This window comes from Archocentrus centrarchus, chromosome 14 (assembly GCF_007364275.1).
Source record: "Archocentrus centrarchus isolate MPI-CPG fArcCen1 chromosome 14, fArcCen1, whole genome shotgun sequence".
Lineage (NCBI taxonomy): Eukaryota > Metazoa > Chordata > Actinopteri > Cichliformes > Cichlidae > Archocentrus > Archocentrus centrarchus.
In genome coordinates this window covers 3,584,956-3,601,237 of record NC_044359.1, presented here as the reverse complement: position 1 = coordinate 3,601,237, position 16,282 = coordinate 3,584,956, and the positions used below count along the sequence as shown (strand labels likewise).

General features: G+C 44.0%; 2 protein-coding genes across 3 annotated transcripts in view; both read right to left on the bottom strand.

The window, feature by feature from the left end:
* Positions 1-1,992: 1,992 nt before the first annotated feature.
* On the bottom strand, positions 1,993-6,362 carry LOC115791605 (guanylyl cyclase-activating protein 1-like). Of its 2 annotated transcripts, none has more exons than XM_030745736.1 (4): positions 5,850-6,362; positions 3,557-3,706; positions 2,849-2,936; positions 1,993-2,537 (listed from the first exon to the last, which is right to left on the bottom strand). In XM_030745736.1, exons 1-4 carry the CDS (start codon positions 6,069-6,071, stop codon positions 2,395-2,397), a joined length of 603 nt encoding a protein of 200 aa, XP_030601596.1. In that variant the 5' UTR covers positions 6,072-6,362; the 3' UTR covers positions 1,993-2,394. The 2 variants fall into 2 exon arrangements, with proteins under 2 accessions (XP_030601596.1, XP_030601597.1); XM_030745737.1 differs by having other exon boundaries at positions 5,877-6,361.
* The window catches only part of LOC115791606 (guanylyl cyclase-activating protein 1-like), a 73,965-nt gene continuing 60,531 nt past the window's right edge, over positions 2,849-16,282 (bottom strand). The window contains exons 5-6 of the mRNA XM_030745739.1: positions 3,557-3,646; positions 2,849-2,936 (exon numbers count right to left, since the gene is read on the bottom strand). Coding sequence (XP_030601599.1) covers positions 3,618-3,646 — 29 coding nt within the window. The 3' untranslated portion in view covers positions 2,849-2,936; positions 3,557-3,617. The remainder of the gene's footprint in view (positions 2,937-3,556; positions 3,647-16,282) is intronic.

Sequence of the window (16,282 nt, the reverse complement as noted above, 5' to 3'; positions counted from 1 at the left end):
ATGCAGCCGGGACCTCTTGTGCCTGAAGTGTAGACCACTGTAAAGATTTCAGATCTGCCTACAAGTTGCTGAATTATGATGAGCAGCTCTCTGCCTGCTTGGACTCCACTCACTCTCAGATACCATTTCCACCAATAGAAAGGCTTCTATTTCAGTTCGTGTGCCTACAACCAAAGATAAACTGGGTCAGAACCCAATAGGTTTTTTTTTCTGCTGCAACCAACAAAAAGCTTGTTTTATTATACAAACAGTGACAAAATCAGTGGACATATTGCAAATTTCAGCATCTGTTATGGACTGTGCACCATCCTTCATCATTGATGCATCCTCAGGTTTCCACTCGAAAATGGTGGAAATGTGCACTGGTCCACAACATTGCAAAAAGTTTTCCTACAATCTCAATCAAAGACAGCATGTTTTCATAAGTATTAAATTACTCACCCTTTGATTAGAGTTGGAAGAAGGTGATGTTCCTTAAAAAGAGACTGAAGTCAGTGTAGAAATACTTGTGCAGTTCTTCTGAAATGCAACTTCATGAGTTTGTCATGGAGTCGTTTTGGTTTCTGTCACTAAATTTATCCCTCTGAACAGACGTGTTGGTGTTCACTTCTCCATTAATAACATGTGCAAAATAACTTTGTGCAGCAGGCAGTGGTGTAAAAGGAAGGTAAAGCACAGGACTTGAGTAAAAGTACTTACTCTTCCACTGTTAGTGAGATGATCACTCTCCATCCCCTGGGATGCCCTAGTGCAGGGGTGCCCACACTTTTTCAGCTTGCAAGCTACTTGAAAGATGACCAAGCCAAAAGGATCTACCCACAATAAAAATGCAAAACGCATATTTATTTTATATTATTTAGATTATTATTTTTGCATATTTTGTGCTTTTAGGATAAAGTATATTTTAATTGAATTTAAATTTCATCTATAACACATATTAGCTTGTCTTGCATAACTGCATTAACCCACATTGCACAATTCAACTGTGTACATTCATTTTTGTTACCTTAGTCCAATGAGGAAAGTCAATGTCATAGTTTTTGTGGACAGTCCGAAAATGCCGCTCTACGTTTCCCTTCTTTGGAATAGCAATGGCGCTCCGACAGATGAGGCAAACGCACTTAAATTATGACATCATGAGAAAAAAAAATCCTCCTCCCATTCCATATGGAAGTGGTAAGTTTTGGGTTTCTTATTTGGACCGGCTACGGAACACATTTTTATAGCCTTTCATTTCTTCAGTTTTGTTTAAAACAAACTGGAGGCTAGCTTTGTGACACGGCAGCTTGTTAAAGTGGTTAAAGCAAAGCTAGCGTGGTTAAATGCACATAGGGTGCCGTGCGATCTACATTTTTTCCCCAACTTCACTGGGAGTTCCATGCGATCTACCTGCACTCCTCTTGTGATCGACCAGTAGATTGCAATCGACCAGTAGATTGCGATCGACGTATTGGGCACCCCTGCCCTAGTGTGTCCTGGCTTTAGTGGCTCTGTGCTGCCAGAGGAGCTGCCAGAGCAGCATTGGTCCCTGAATGCACCGCTTCACTCTGACAGAAATGGAAAGCGGCTTAATCGATCCACAGATTGGATGTTAAACTCATCACTGCTGCAGGATATTTGAAACCTTTAGTCTGTCCTCAGACGTGAACCTTGTGAATTATGGCGAAGCGTTCTGTAGAGGAAGAATCTGAATCCTTCGGCAGCATTAAGAGGATCAGCAGCACTGTGAGATAACCTCCCTTTCTCCCAAACACTGTGTCAGTGATACTAAAGCTGTTAGCATATGGACAGCTAAAGCAGCGTTCTCAGACATCGAGCCACAATTCAGATGATTTCGCTGTGTCCTGCTGTCTGGAGGTTATTGAATATTGTTGTGGTTTTTTGACAGAAAATTGATGCACTGCAGAAAGTGAGACTTAAACTAAACTCAATATTTATGGAAAAAAAAAACAGCTTTGACTAAAAAAAGTTTTTTCTGACAACTTAGAGGAATTTAAATTGTTACTGCTGCCAGATTTTATTATTATGGATTCTGGTGTTAAATTGAGCATCAGGTATCATCTAATGCACAAAAAACATTTTGTCTGAATAAATAATGTCTAAAATTGGCAAAAAACTTGAATGAAATGAGGTTCTCTGGCAAAGGAATATGAAGATGTTTCCACTGATGCTGGTTTCATGACAACACCAAACTCCTGCTCCTTGAGGTGGAATCGGGGGTGTGGGTGGAGATACCCACAGCAGGAGATGAGTGGCAGATGCAGCTCACAGAGTCTGTCCACCGTGGTCTTATTCCCATGAAAATCCACCCCAGCCTCCACTGTGTACTGTCTGATTGTTCAACCTGTCCACAGGTGGGCCGGCTCTCAGAAGGCCAATCACAGCCCACTACTTTCACTGCTCTGATTGATTGTTTGCTGTCCGGCCCTCAATAATGATCAACAAGACCGGTGTCAGGTCCATCAGATTTCTCAGCATCTCCATGATATCTTGGTGGTCTTTGGCTCCTTCGATGAACTCCTCCAGGGTCATCTCACCTGCAGGGTCAGAGGCCAGAAGGTGTAAGTACATGACCAAAGTACCAAAACATGGTTTTGTTTTTGTAGGATTCGGTGTAGGCCGACCGTCGACTGTAGCCCAGATTTCTGCCAGTTTATGTTTATTTAGTGTATCGTTGGCTGACATTTGGCTTTGCGATGTCTAACTCTTGGCCCAGATTTGGCAGACAAACATGCAGTGTGGAATTACCTGTGGCCCAGAGTCCCGACAGGTGTGGTTGGATAAAGTATTACGCTGGATATGGACCACACAGAGTTTAGAGCCTGAGCCGGGCAGGACTTCTCCTTACCTTCTCCTTTCACGTCGATCTTCTCAAATATGAGCGAGACGATTTTCTCAGGGTCAATTTCTCTGTTCCGTGTGATGTCTTGGATGGCCTGCAGATGGAGACACCAAGGACAAGTAACAAAATCCAAGATCTCCAAGGTTTGTTGATGAGTTTCTGAATAATGAAGACGAGTCAGCGTTCAGTAAAATAATCTGTGACTGAGTGCAATGTCGTGTATTTGGGTGTAATTTCAGGCCCAACCTGTCACAGCAGATGACCCCCCCTCCCTGAGCCTGGTTCTGCTGGAGGTTTCTTCCTGTTAAAAGGAAGTTTTTCCTTCCCACCGTCACCAAGTGCTGCTCATTTTGACTGCTGGATTTTCTCTGTAATTATTTTAGGGTCTTTACCTACAGTTCCTTGAGATGTCTGCAGTTGTGATTTGGTGCTATATAAATAAAACTGAACTGAATTGAATTTGGAAATATTTTAGATGTCTAATGCATGATTTTTGGTTCGTTTTCACAGGTTTTCTTTAAAGACCTAAAGTATCTTCGGGACTGGCAGAGTATATAATCACTGGGTTGACCTTAAAAGTCACAGTGACACGATTTAAACCTTGATGTAACCTGCAGGTCTCTTTGGGATTAAGATGTCTTAAGATAGATCTGCTGAGAAGCCAGTATTAAAAAGCTCTGTGGACAGTCTGTGTGTTGATGATGAGTTTGTTACCGAGAAGATGGTCTCCAGCTCTTCCTTGTCGATCTTTCCGTTGCCGTCCTGGTCGAACAGTTTAAAGTACCACTTTAGTTTCTGGTTGATTTCTCCTTTTAGCATCAGGCTGATGGCTGCGATGTATTCCACAAAGTCGATGTAACCGTCCTGCAGACACAAACCAGGCGGTTACAAGTGCATCTCTGAGGGGGCGTTCAGGGAGATCATGTAAGATTCAGACATCAGTTTTAAAACTGAAGCTTCATCAGCTGTCGGCCACCCGGAGTCAGAGTCGCTCCGAGGTTTCAGCCAAAGCTCCTGATCAGCTGCTGCAAAGTGCTCAAAGGTGAAGATGCTTAAACTGAGCTGTGTTCATTAAATGAAACCAGATCTGAGGTTAACGTGAAATATTCCAATATGATGTTAAAAACAAAGGTTTTTTTGTATTTTTTACTCATGTAACGGTATTTTGTAAATGAATGTAAACATTGAGTTGAGCATTAAACATTTTGCTTCTGCCTGTTTTGGTCTAACGTGTTTATGATTTTATGACGTCATCACGAATTTCTTTCACACTTTGTTTTGTTTGATTTGTTTCCATAAATGTTGATTCAGTGTAAATCAAAGCAGATCATTTACAGCTTCCACTTTACTGAAAATAAATGATAAACAATGCTGCTGTTTGAAAAGGAGGGGCTTACTGCTGAACCTCAGCTTCTGATTGGTCAGAGCGCAGGACATCAGTCCATCTTAGAGGAGCTCGGGCTCAGAGAAGCTGGAGGTGTTTCGGGATCTTGTTCCTTGTGTGGGGGAGTCTGAGCTTCCAACTGGTGGTGTTCAGGCCCTCAGACCTGATCCTGAACCGGAGGTCACTTCACAGGCTCAGGAACACGTCTGAGAACCGTCAGCAGTGAACGCATCACCGCATCCACACAGGAAGCTCTGCCTCCACCGCGCAAAGAGATGAAGCCCCCACACCTTCAGGTCATTTTACACCCACTCATCTCACTAACCTCCCACGCTGGCAGATCTGCCTCCAACTCTCCTGTTCCAAGTTTATTGAAATATATTTCATCCATTTAATCTAAACCATAATTTCAGTATTTATTAAAATGGATAATAGCTTCTGTTCTTCATATTTTACACAGCTTGTTTTAGTGAACTCTGAACCTGAAACATCAGTGACTGCAGAGCTGCTGCTGACCTGACCCCCCCCACACACACACACACACGCTTACTTTGGCCTCCTTTGGGGCCACCTGACACAACACCCCACCTTTGGGGATGCACCTATTTCTACATGGTTTAGAGAGAAACTGACAACTTTACCCCATGTAAGCACACACACACACACACACACACACACACACACACACACACACACACACACACACACACAGAGCCTGATTTTTAACTTTCGGGGTTTATAGGAAAAAGCTGTTAGAGTCTGTAAGTTCCTGCAGGGGGAGCTGTGCTAACGAAAAGCTCTGATCTGATGATGATGATGATGATGATGAAGATGATAACCAGCTGGGCAGCATTAGCTGATGACGCCACCTTAAATAAAAACCAACATGACTACATCCAAATGGTTCACGCTGGCGTTACCGTGGTTACATCCATGGCTGCAGCACAGCCCGATGTCTTGATCAAATTACTCTTTACAGTCAGCTTTATCAATGCAGATGGTTATTGATTACTGATTGAGCGTGTTCAGCAGTTACAAACTCAAATATTTTTGAGTTTTCTCTCATAAATATCCGAGCAGGAGTCTCTACTTTCACTTTGAATTTAAGACTTTAATCTGGGAAATTCTCAGGATTTTCTCGGACTCTTCCCTGGATCGGGAATTTTCTTGTATTATTTATTTATTTGCTTGTTGTGTGTATTGTATTGTTATATTGTAATATAACCTATTATATTTGTGACTGACTAAATGAATCCAAATATTATTGTGAGTTTTGTTCAGAAATAATTCCATAAAGATATTTTGGTAGCATCCACAGAGCTCTCAGTGCTTTAAAATCAGGTTTACTTTGACTGGTTACTGCGTCCTGCCCCCCTAACAGGAAATACTGGATAACTTGATGTTTTTATAGCTGATAAAAACAGATTCGTATCTTAAAATCATAATTTTTCCTATTTTCCCTTTCAACAGAGATCAAACTGTGCAGAGTGTCCTCAGAAATACTCCCTCACCTTCATCTGGTGACCCCTTGAAAGGGCCCGAGCCCCATGTTGAGAATCCTTCTGTATTTTTGACATTTGCTGTCAGACTCTGTGGAAGCAGAGCCAGACTTTAAAGACAGACCTGCATGTTTGAGCGTGTGGAACGCACCCCGTCCATGTCGAAGGTGAAGAAGACCTGGTCCACGTAGCGGTTGGCGTCCTCGTTCATGCCCTTCAGGTTCAGAATGGCCTTCAGCTCGAATAGCGTGATGAGGCCCGACGGAGACTCCTTCATGAACTTGTTGTACCAGCGGTGCATGTCCTCTGCCAGGATGTCGTCCAGGCTCGAGCCGTGGTTCCCCATGGCTGTGCTCCCAGGAGACCAAAGACTGATCCACTGCCGATCCACCCCTCAGAGCTCCTCAAAGGGGTCTGCAGTCCTTCTCCTCAGGACAGGAAACCGCACAGAAGACGATCGGGCTGCAGCTGCAGGAGGCTCGAGATGGCCCTCATCCAGGCTGCCGTGACTCTGCAGGCACAGAGTGAACCTCAGGACTCTGTAACCCTCTTAGGTCCAGGAGGAGGAATCAAAGAAGCACTGAAAATAACTTCCTAATTAGATCAGGTCGTTCTTTGCGGGGCTGTGCCACCTGAGGCCAATCCAGGACAGCGTCCCTGCAGAGTTCAGGCGAGGAGGGCGGGCCGGCCCTGGAAGAAGAACCATTATGTAACGGGCTCACCTGGCCGGACAAGGTCACACAGAGAGTTTTCGCAGGGTGACGCCCACACAGGACGATTCCCACCACCCAGCTGAGTTCAGCCTTTCTTCAGGTGACAAAATAAAGAAGAAGAAAAATATCCAGAACAGGAGCAGGTGGAAGGACTAAAAACAACCCGCTGCCTCCTCAGTGCAGAGCTCCAGTTTCAACCATCACACCAATAAAACTTCACTTTCCCTCTGCTCTCCATCAGCAGCTGCTCTGCTGCTGAGGACAAACATAGAAAACTCTGTTTTTTATAGTGAAATTTGCTCCTTCAGGCAAAACAAGTGCTAAAGAGGCCGATAAATGCACCTCAGTCACCTGTAAATGAGGCTCTGTGTGCAAGTCTCTACTTTCACTTTGAATTTAAGACTTTAATCTGGGAAATTCTCAGGATTTTCTCGGACTCTTCCCTGGATCTGTCACACATGTGAGAAGAAAACATTCAAAGTTCCAGCATCGGCTCATTAAATGCTCTTAATCAGCTGTTATCACCTGTATCGCAGGTAGGCCTCCACACGCTGCTCAGCTTGGTGGAATTTTTCTTTTCAGACCACGTTAGCATGTTTCAGGTTACAAAGAGATGTCACACTCACTCACTGACGTGCTGTAGGACAGGTAAAATACACATGTATGGCCTGTAGTCACTGAGAGCAGCGAACCCGCGCCGCCTGCACCCCAACGCAGCATATGTATGTGGTCGCCAGCTTCACCGCTAGGCCACCCGGGCGCCCCTAGAATTTATTTATTTGAACATCCAACACATTTAATCCCAACCAGCTCTTCCCTGTGATGGCCTCAGTATCTCTGACCTTCATCCTCATGGACAGCAGCTGTCCTCATCGATAACAGTCCCTGATGGGCTTAAAGCTGCTGGCACTGAACCAGTTAAACCATTTAAACTGGTAACAGCCACCAAAAGACGAGATTTGGCCCACTTAGCTGTCATATTAGCATAGCTAACTCTGTTTATTACACACTGAGGCTAAAATCTGATATTCAATAATGAACACATACCACTGCATTTCTAAACGTGCCTCTGAACAGCCCGCTTTCAGCTGTCAACTTAAATAAGTCACCTGTGACCCGACATTAACCTTAATTATTCCTCCCAGCGCCTGCAGCCAGAGGTCCTGCCACTCAGAGACTGTGCAGCTCTCTGATTGGATATTTCTTACAGCAAAGCCTTCTGGGACATGGAGTTCTGACTTTTCACTTGAAGCTTTTCAGGAGATGATCTGTGACCTTTGTGAATAAAGGGGTCATTGCTGTTACACACCCGTGACCTCCCAGCATGCCTCTTGGCTCCCGGCTTGAACTCTTCAGTTCCCACACCGGCGGCTGCTGTATTTCAGGCAGCATTGTGTGACTGGATCAGAGGATCGAGCAGATTATCCTGACTCTAATTTAAACTGCTCTGCTCCTCCCACTGCACCTCCGTCCAGGTCCTTCCAGGTAGAAGCAAACGTCAGAGGAACACTGGAGCCATGCCAGCTGTGGGAAATCCCCTCATCATCCCTGAGCTGTGGGAAGCACCGATTTACCTCCTGAGCCGGCCCGTTTGCTCCTCGGAGAGCCTGAGCAAACCTGCAGCTCCGTTTCTCACTGAAAGGCCTCAAAAAGTCTTTATTACCTGAACAGCCTATCGAGTCACATAGGTGTTCACATCAGCGCCATCAGGTTGACGGGAGATTTCATTTTGAGCAACATGTCAGATGTTCCTGTTTGAGGTGCTGCTGGATGAGCTTAGTTTCCATCACATGACAAAAGTTTTCAAGTGTTTTCAACGTGCCCACTTTTTCAAACTGGCAGAAGATCAACTGCATCTTTATTATCAGAGGCTTTAATCACAAAATCTGAGCTGAAGCCACCGAAAAAGACTTCACAGCTTTGTTTGGCTACAAAGATAATGAAAAAGCTGCAGTCAATAATAATGATAATGATAATAATAATAATAATAATGCATTTTATTTGTGGGCGCCTTTCAAGACGCTCAAGGTCACTTTACAGAATAAAACAGTAACATGAGAACAATAAAAAAAATAAATCAAATACAAAATAAGCAGCAGTACGAGAATAATAAAAACAATTTGTTAAACCAAGTAAATTAAATTGCTGGTAACATCGTAATAAGATTCCGGATGCTTGTTCAAACAGGTGAGTTTTAGACGGGATTTAAAGAGGGATCGACTATTGATGCCCTTCGAGGACGGTGGGACTGAGTTTCTGTCGTGATCCTGGGCCGGTGGTCCTGCGTTTTGAGTTCTTTTAGTGATGTTCTGTTTTGTGGTATCTTCTGGTTGTGTTTCTTACAGTCTCTCAGTTTGTGGTAGTTTTGTATTGTTTTTGTTTTTTTTGTTAGTTAGAGGTTATTCTGATTTCCATGTGTTCCGTCTTCCTGTGTCTGTGCTCCTCTGTGTTCTTGTGTGTCTGTCTTCATTGTTTGTGTCTCAGGTGTCTTCCCTGTTCAGTTGTTTCCTGTCTTGTGTCAGTTCAGGTGTTGTTGGGTTCTGTTTAGTCATGTTTAGATTCCCTCTGTGTGCCGGTCTCCTTATGTGTCAAGTCTGCGTGTACCGTGTTGGGTTACTTCCTGTTTTATTTTGACAGTTCTTTGTCCTGTGTGTTTGTGTTTTGCTTTACCTCCCTGAGTCTCCTTAGTGTTATTCTGTTCACCTGTTTGTCCCAGCTGTTTCCACTCACCCCTCGTTTCCTCTGTGTATTTATTGTCTGGTTTTTCCCCTGCTCAGATGTCAGTCTTGTTGTCTTTGTGGCCGTGTTTCTGTTCCTGTGTTTCTCCCTGTGTTTGTATTCCTTTGGTTAGTGACGGTATAATGAGGCTCCGTGAATGTGTCGAATCTTTCTGGCCAACTGATTCACCAAAAGCCTGATCACACGAAGCCCCATTTAACAGCTCATTTAGGAGTGCTGACATCTGCTGGACATTTGATGTATAGCATCCTTGCTGTTCTGTTACATGTTGGCTGGGGGGATCTTTTAGCCTAATTATGCAATTTGGTCAAAATCTCCATTGGAATAAATAAAATAAAAATATGCTCAACAAGAATAGCTTAGAGAAAACTTATAGAGCTCTTCTTGTAAAAGCAAATATGTTTGATACATTAATGCACTGGGATCATTATTCTGATTGCAAAAACTGCCAGACATGACAGGCCCTAAAAAAAAAAAGAAAAAAATGGACCTGATTCAATTGGGGCCTCTTGGCCAGGTCATGTTTGTAAATGAGAACGAGTTTGACCTGGTAAAATAAAGGTTTTTTTTTTAAATTGTAAGCCAAATTAAATAAATCTATGCTGATCGCGGTATATTAATAAAATATAAGATAAGATAAACTTTAATGATCCCACAATGGGGACATTTGCATTTTACAGGAGCTTAAGTACAGAGAAGGATGAAGTAAAATAAAATGAAATAAAATAGAAAACACTATATACAGAATTACACACACACACACACGTATACATCAAAACTGTATATAGTAGAGTATAGAGACAGTATATGGTGTGTTTGTGGATAAACAGTGCATTCTTTCTGGTATAACTTCCACAGCCCTAGAAAACACTCACAGAAGACTGAAGAAGCAGGAGTGCTGAAACTGAAGCTCTAATTTGTACAGGGGCTTCTGTAACAGTGGATCAGACTCGGATCACCCAGAACGCTTCCTCTGTTTCCCACAACTGGAATCACATAATGAAGCAGTCACGTGATTTCAGAAAATGGGGCCTCGTTTAGCTTTTGTCACGTGATTTTCTCAAAAACGATCCGGGCCTCGACACAGGCTTCGTTTGGACACCCCCCCCCCCCCCCCCCCTTTGCTCGGTACAGGCCTCGGGGCTTCGGTACAAGACGTATCATCACTACCTTTGGTTCCTCCCTGTTCAGGTTTCCTTTAGTTTTATTATTTTCTTTTGGTTTATGTAATGGTTTGTTTAGCCACAATAAAGGCTTGTTTTGTTTCACACCTCCACCTGCTCCTGCATCCTGCGTTTGGGTCCTCAATTCCTCCACAAGCCACGCGGCCTGTTTCCACACGCCGTGACAGCTGTGTAACCGAAGGCTCTGGACCCCACTGTAGAGAGATGGGAGGTGTGGAGAGAAGCTTAGACGGTGAGGACTGAAGTGGATGTGACGGAGTGTAAAAATGAATAGGAGCAGCGATATATGAGGGTGCAGGGGAATGAAGAAATTTGTAGGTGAGCAGGAGAATCTTGTATTCAATACGATGGTTTATAGGGAGCCAGTGAAGTTCCTGAAGGATGGGGGTGATGTGCTGAGTGGAAGGGGTTCGGATAATGACGTGGTAAACAGGAGAGAAGTGAGAAATGAACAAGGATGGCGGGTGTTGAATTCAGTTCATCCGCACAGAGCAGCAGGTCAGCTGATCACAGCTGCACACAAAGATCTACTGGAGCTACAATAGAAATGATTCTCCACACTGAGCCACTACACCCGATCTCAGGCTTCCCCACCTGCTGACCCCCACTGTCAGCCCTGATTATACTCAGTTCTCTGCTCAGGTGATGAAGCAGAGTCGCCCTCTACAGTGTAGGTAACAGCAAACAGCTGCTCTTTACTCTCTCACTGCTTGTGTCTGAGTGCATTCATCAGAATTAATTAGTTTAGAATCATTTTTGTATTCTCATGTAATAATATTTTAATATTCTATTAATATAGCAGGAGGTTCAGTTAGTTTCAGAGCCTTTTACTCGAGTACAGAAGTTGAATCAGTACTTCAACTTTGACCGTAGTATCAGTACTTCTGCTTAATTACACAATGTGTGTAGTTTCGTCCCCTCTGGTTTGCAGCTGTAGTGATATGATGGTGGAAAATGTGCAGGTATAAAATACATAATATAATAATACAGGTTGAATTATGTTGTGAAAAAAATCAGGGATCATTAGATACTCTTTATTTCTTTGAGCATTGCCAGATAATATAAAACAGCAGATCAACATTATTGTAGCAAAAATATTTCACTTCCTGAAGCACTGTGACGGCTCCGCCCCCCCGGCCTGCGTGTCCAGTTAAAGCCTCTGAGGTTCCTGGAAGATCAATTAAACCTAACGAGGCTTCAGGGTTTCCCTCAGAGCTGTGGAGTAGGGTTTAATCCCGGGACCCGGGATTCCCGGGAAATGCGATCAGAACCATTTCCCGTTTCCCGGGAAACGTTAAGACGGGAAACCGGGAAAAAAGTAAAAGAAAAGAAAAGAAACGAAAGCTTCAGAATGTTAAATTTAAGGAAATATTGAGAAAAGGTTTCGTTTAATGTGAAAAGCATTACTCTTCATTTCAGGCACGTTCAGCCTCCGTTTAAGGCTTCAGCCTTCATCTCAAGCGTTTTAATAGAGGTATTACACAGTTGTACTTTTTTCCTCTTTAATTTGTTGAAGGTATTTTGTATTATATAATTTTATATTATTATATATTGTTATATTGCATTATATAGCCTATAAAATATGGCTGCCCTGAACAATAAAGAAATATCTGTTTAACTTTGAGTGTTTCTTTTCCTCGTTTGCAGCCGCTTACTAACAATCATGAATTAGGATGCGGCCTAATGTGTGAAGACAGTATCATGAAATAGATTAATTTAACATATTTTGAGTTGAGTAAAATGTATATTTTTTAGGCTATAAGGATCGGCCAGTTGTTCAAAAGACGATTCACAACGAACCTACTTTAACTCTTAGACATGGCGTTATAAATTTGCTGTTGCCAGAATGGCAATGACCAAGTCGTAGTGCATTACTCAAGGCCCTGTGTTATGTCATATTATAGTGTAGTACGGTAGTTAACTTTTCAATGACTGTTACAGCGTTCCACTGGTGGAACGGTGTGTAAGTGGCTGAGCCTTTATCAATGCTGTGGAGATGAACGTATTGTTTTGCACCAGCAGTTGTAAAATATCTTGGTATAATTCCATGTACAATGCAGGAATAATTGTATTTGTTAAGGGAGCGTTGAGGAACGATACAACACCATAGCTCGATCACTCGAATGTCGAGATGTACGTTTTATTGCATTAATCAAGCCGACGTTACCCCCTACTGGGCATAACAGGACATAGCTGGAAAGCTACCTCTACAATATCAAAATAGGTTAAGCCCGACACAGGCTACAGAAGGCCCAATTAAAATAAAATTAAAAAAACCTTTTTCCCAGGATTCCCGGGAAATGGCTCATCTTTTCCCAGGATTTGATTCATGTCATTTTCGGGGAAAATATTAAACCCTACTGTGGAGCTAGTTCAAGAAGAGCACTGGACCATGTTTAGATCAGGCACAGACACGGCTTTAAATACAGAATCACTCATCATCATCATCATCATCATCATCATCAAGGCTTTAAAGGCACCACACAGTAAGAAAAGAAAGGAGTCACATTATTCTCTTAAAAAGGATCAATGCAGTGTTGCGGTGTGGAAAGGAAAAAACGAAGGAGCTCAGCGGCTCGTCTGGCTGAAGGAAAGCTGTCGCATGATTGGCCGAATGTCTTCACCTGCTCACAGACTGCAGGCGGAGCCTCGGAGCTTCTAAATTTTGGTCTCCTGCGCGTCCGCAGGCCTTTCCAGCCAAGCTCTGCTGATACAGGGTTTCCATCCCAGCACTCCAGGGGCTCATCGTGGCGGCTCGGCCAAATGTCCGGCTCCTCATCGGGCTGAACTCGTCGCCTCCTGTGGGAGAAGTTTTTCAGCTTCAGTGACAAAGTTACACAAAGCAGCCTAACCTGCATGAATGTGTGATGTTTACCCTGCAGTCAAACAGGTAAGTTTACGTCACCTCTTTCTTTTCTTCTTCTCTGCTGTCTGTCTCTGCAGCCTCTTCGGCCGGATCTTGTTCCTGTGTTTCCGCTGAACTTGTCTCCTGGTCTTCCAGCTCCTTCGTTCTGATGGTGATGATACCTCTTCCTCCTGTCCTCCCACCGACCCCCTCCTCTCCCTCCTTCATATCACTGCTGCTCTTTGGCTCATCTTCTTCGTGGGATTCGTTTTCTCGGGAGCCGTCGAAGCTACTGTTTGATCCTCCTCCTTGAAAACCCCTCCGTTGCCCTCCTGCTCTCCGCCTGCTGTAGTTGTGTCCATCGGGGCGCTCAGCTGTGTGTCTGCTGCTTCTTTGGTCTCCACATCTCCCCTGCTGGACGTCCTGTGGCGGCGGGATGGAGGCCGGCGCCGGATGGAGTGGCGAGCTCTACCCTGGAGGACATCCAAAGGGAGCAGAGACAAACTACAGTTAGTTATTTTAAACAGGTCACTGAATGCATCACATCAACACCTTGAAGTGACCTTTAACCCTGTCTGACCTTGTTGATGCTCGGCAGGACGGATCCCTCTGCTGCAATGGGAGGGTCTTCAAAGGAGGCGGGGCCTTCCTCTTTGGTCACAGGAGTGCAGGTGACCGGGCTGGTGGGGGTCACCGAGGATGAGGAGGTGGTTACAGAGGTAGTAGGTGGGGCGGAGCCAGGAGAGGGCAGGGGGAAGCCGGGAGGCAGCATCCTGATGCCAGGGCTCTTTATAGGGGGACCCGTGGGTGAGAGCGTGAGTTCAGCCTACAGAGTGCAAAGGTGATGTCAGAGTGCAGCTGACCACTTACACCAGCAGGGGGCAGCAGAAACTAGCTGGACTCACCTGGAGTTTCTCAATCAGACCAGAGTTCCTCTTGACTTTGACAGGTGAAGTGGGGCCACCTGCAGGAGGCTGACACACACACACACACACACACACACTATCATGTATCATGTGAATTTTGTACATATGGCGGTTCAGAGGAGATTTAAAGGAGGATGCTATCAAACATTCATGAAGTGGAGCAGATGTTCTCCACCTTTGCTGTTATTTGGGGAGGAGGAAGAGGAGGAGCTTCTGCTCTGTAGTAGAAGACTTTTAAAAAGGGCTTTTTAATCACAAACTGTGGATTTTGCAACTTGATCTCTTTAGATAATATATCCCATCATGCTCTTGGTGTGTTTGGGGTGGCTGTAGCTCAGTAGGTAGAGCAGGTCACCTACTGATCGGAAGGTCAGCGGTTAGAATCCTGGCTACTCCGGGCTACATGCCAATGTATCCTTGGGCAAGATACTTAACCCCAAGTTGCTCTCCGACCGTTCTGTCGGAGTATGAATGTGTGTGAATGTTAGGTAATTAAAAGCACTTAGCTTCATAAAAATGGAAGTGCTTGTATGAATGGGAGTGCATGGGTGAATGCAAACAGGTTGTATAAGTGCTTTGAGTGCTCTGACTGAGTAGAAAAGCGCTATATAAGAACTAGTCCATTTACCATTTACCATTCCTCCCACTCGGCTGAGGAAGAGTTGTGGCCTCGGAGATCCAGGAGCTCAGGATCTTTTTTGTGTGTAATGGAAAGGTGGAGAATAAGGAGGATTGGTGGGTTGGTGCTGCTCTTGATTTACAGATCCTGCGCTCACCTGTGACCACGAGCTGCAGGCAGTCATGGAAAGAATGTGATCGAGGGTACGAGCAGCAGAAATTAGGTTCCTCTGAAGGGTGTCAGTGCCACGTGGAGCCAGGATGGAGGATTATTGGCTCAAACCTCACAAAGGTCGAAGTGTGAGAAGATCGTTTCTAAAGAAAATTCTGTTGAGGCAAAATCTGTTTCTGCTCCCTCTGCAGAGATATTAGTTTGATCTGTTTCAGTGATTCTATCTGTTTTCTGCAGATTTCATTTTTGCTGTTTTCACTTTTTGTTTTAATTGAATTGAACCTTCACAGGTTACCCCTGCTGTGTGCACTCATGCCCCCATTACCATCAGGTGGTTTCAGTGATCTGTGCTATCTGTCCAGCTTCATTGTTTTTTTCCCCTAACTTTTCATCACAGTTTGCTTATTTTTCCTCTGTCTCACCTCCTGCTCGGGTCCCGGTGGTTTGGAGAGCTGTAGGGTGCGAGGTGGTCGTCGTCTCACCGGCTTTTCCTGGTAAACAACCAAAACTGCAGTTAATAAAATGAGCATTACTCCTAGTATGGACAGCTGTAGACTGTCATCAGAGAGCAGCTGTTACAAAAGGTTGACGGTTTGATTCCCTGAATCAATGATTTTATTACCATATGTGAGGACATGAGCCACAGAGACTCACAGTCTGCACCGAGGATCTTTTTTTGTCTGTAGTTGTTGCTCTCAGGTTGGAGCTGTTGTAGCAGGACGGGCCTACGTGCTGCTGTGTGCTGGTTAATTTCCTGCTTCTAAATTCAGATCAAACTGAAGTTCTTGTACTCGGCCCCACAAATCTTAGAAACATGGTGTCTAACCAGATATTTACTCTGGATGGCATTACTTTGGCCTCCAGTAACACTGTGAGAAATCTTGGAGTCATTTTTGACCAGGACATGTCCTTCAATGCACATATTAAACAAATATGTAGGACCACTTTTTTGCATTTATGTAATATTTCTAAAATTAGAAACATCCTTTCTCAGAGTGATGCTGAAAAGCTAATTCATGCATTTCTTACTTCTAGGCTGGACTATTGTAATTCATTATTATCAGGCTGTCCTAAAAGCTCCCTGAAAAGCCTTCAGCTGATCCAAAATGCTGCAGCTAGAGTACTGACAGGGACTAGAAAGAGAGAGCAGATTTCTCCCATATTGGCTTCTCTTCATTGGCTCCCTGTTAAATCTAGAATAGAATTTAAAATCCTTCTCCTCACATACAAGGTCTTGAATAATCAGGCACCATCTTATCTCAAAGACCTCATAGTACCATATCACCCCAACAGAGCACTTCGCTCTCAGACTGCACTGTTTTTAAAAAGCATTGATATATTTTCATACACTTTAAGATGA

Bases quoted from the DNA above. Each gene is read 5' to 3' on its own strand.
- LOC115791605 (XM_030745736.1), bottom strand. From the start codon at position 6,071: ATGGGGAACCACGGCTCGAGCCTGGACGACATCCTGGCAGAGGACATG. The intron at 3,707-5,849 runs GTCTGTCTTTAA...TTGTGTCTGCAG, and splicing joins CCACACGCTCAAACATGCAG to GACGGTTACATCGACTTTGT. The intron at 2,538-2,848 runs GTAAGGAGAAGT...CTGACCCTGCAG, and splicing joins GATCGACGTGAAAGGAGAAG to GTGAGATGACCCTGGAGGAG.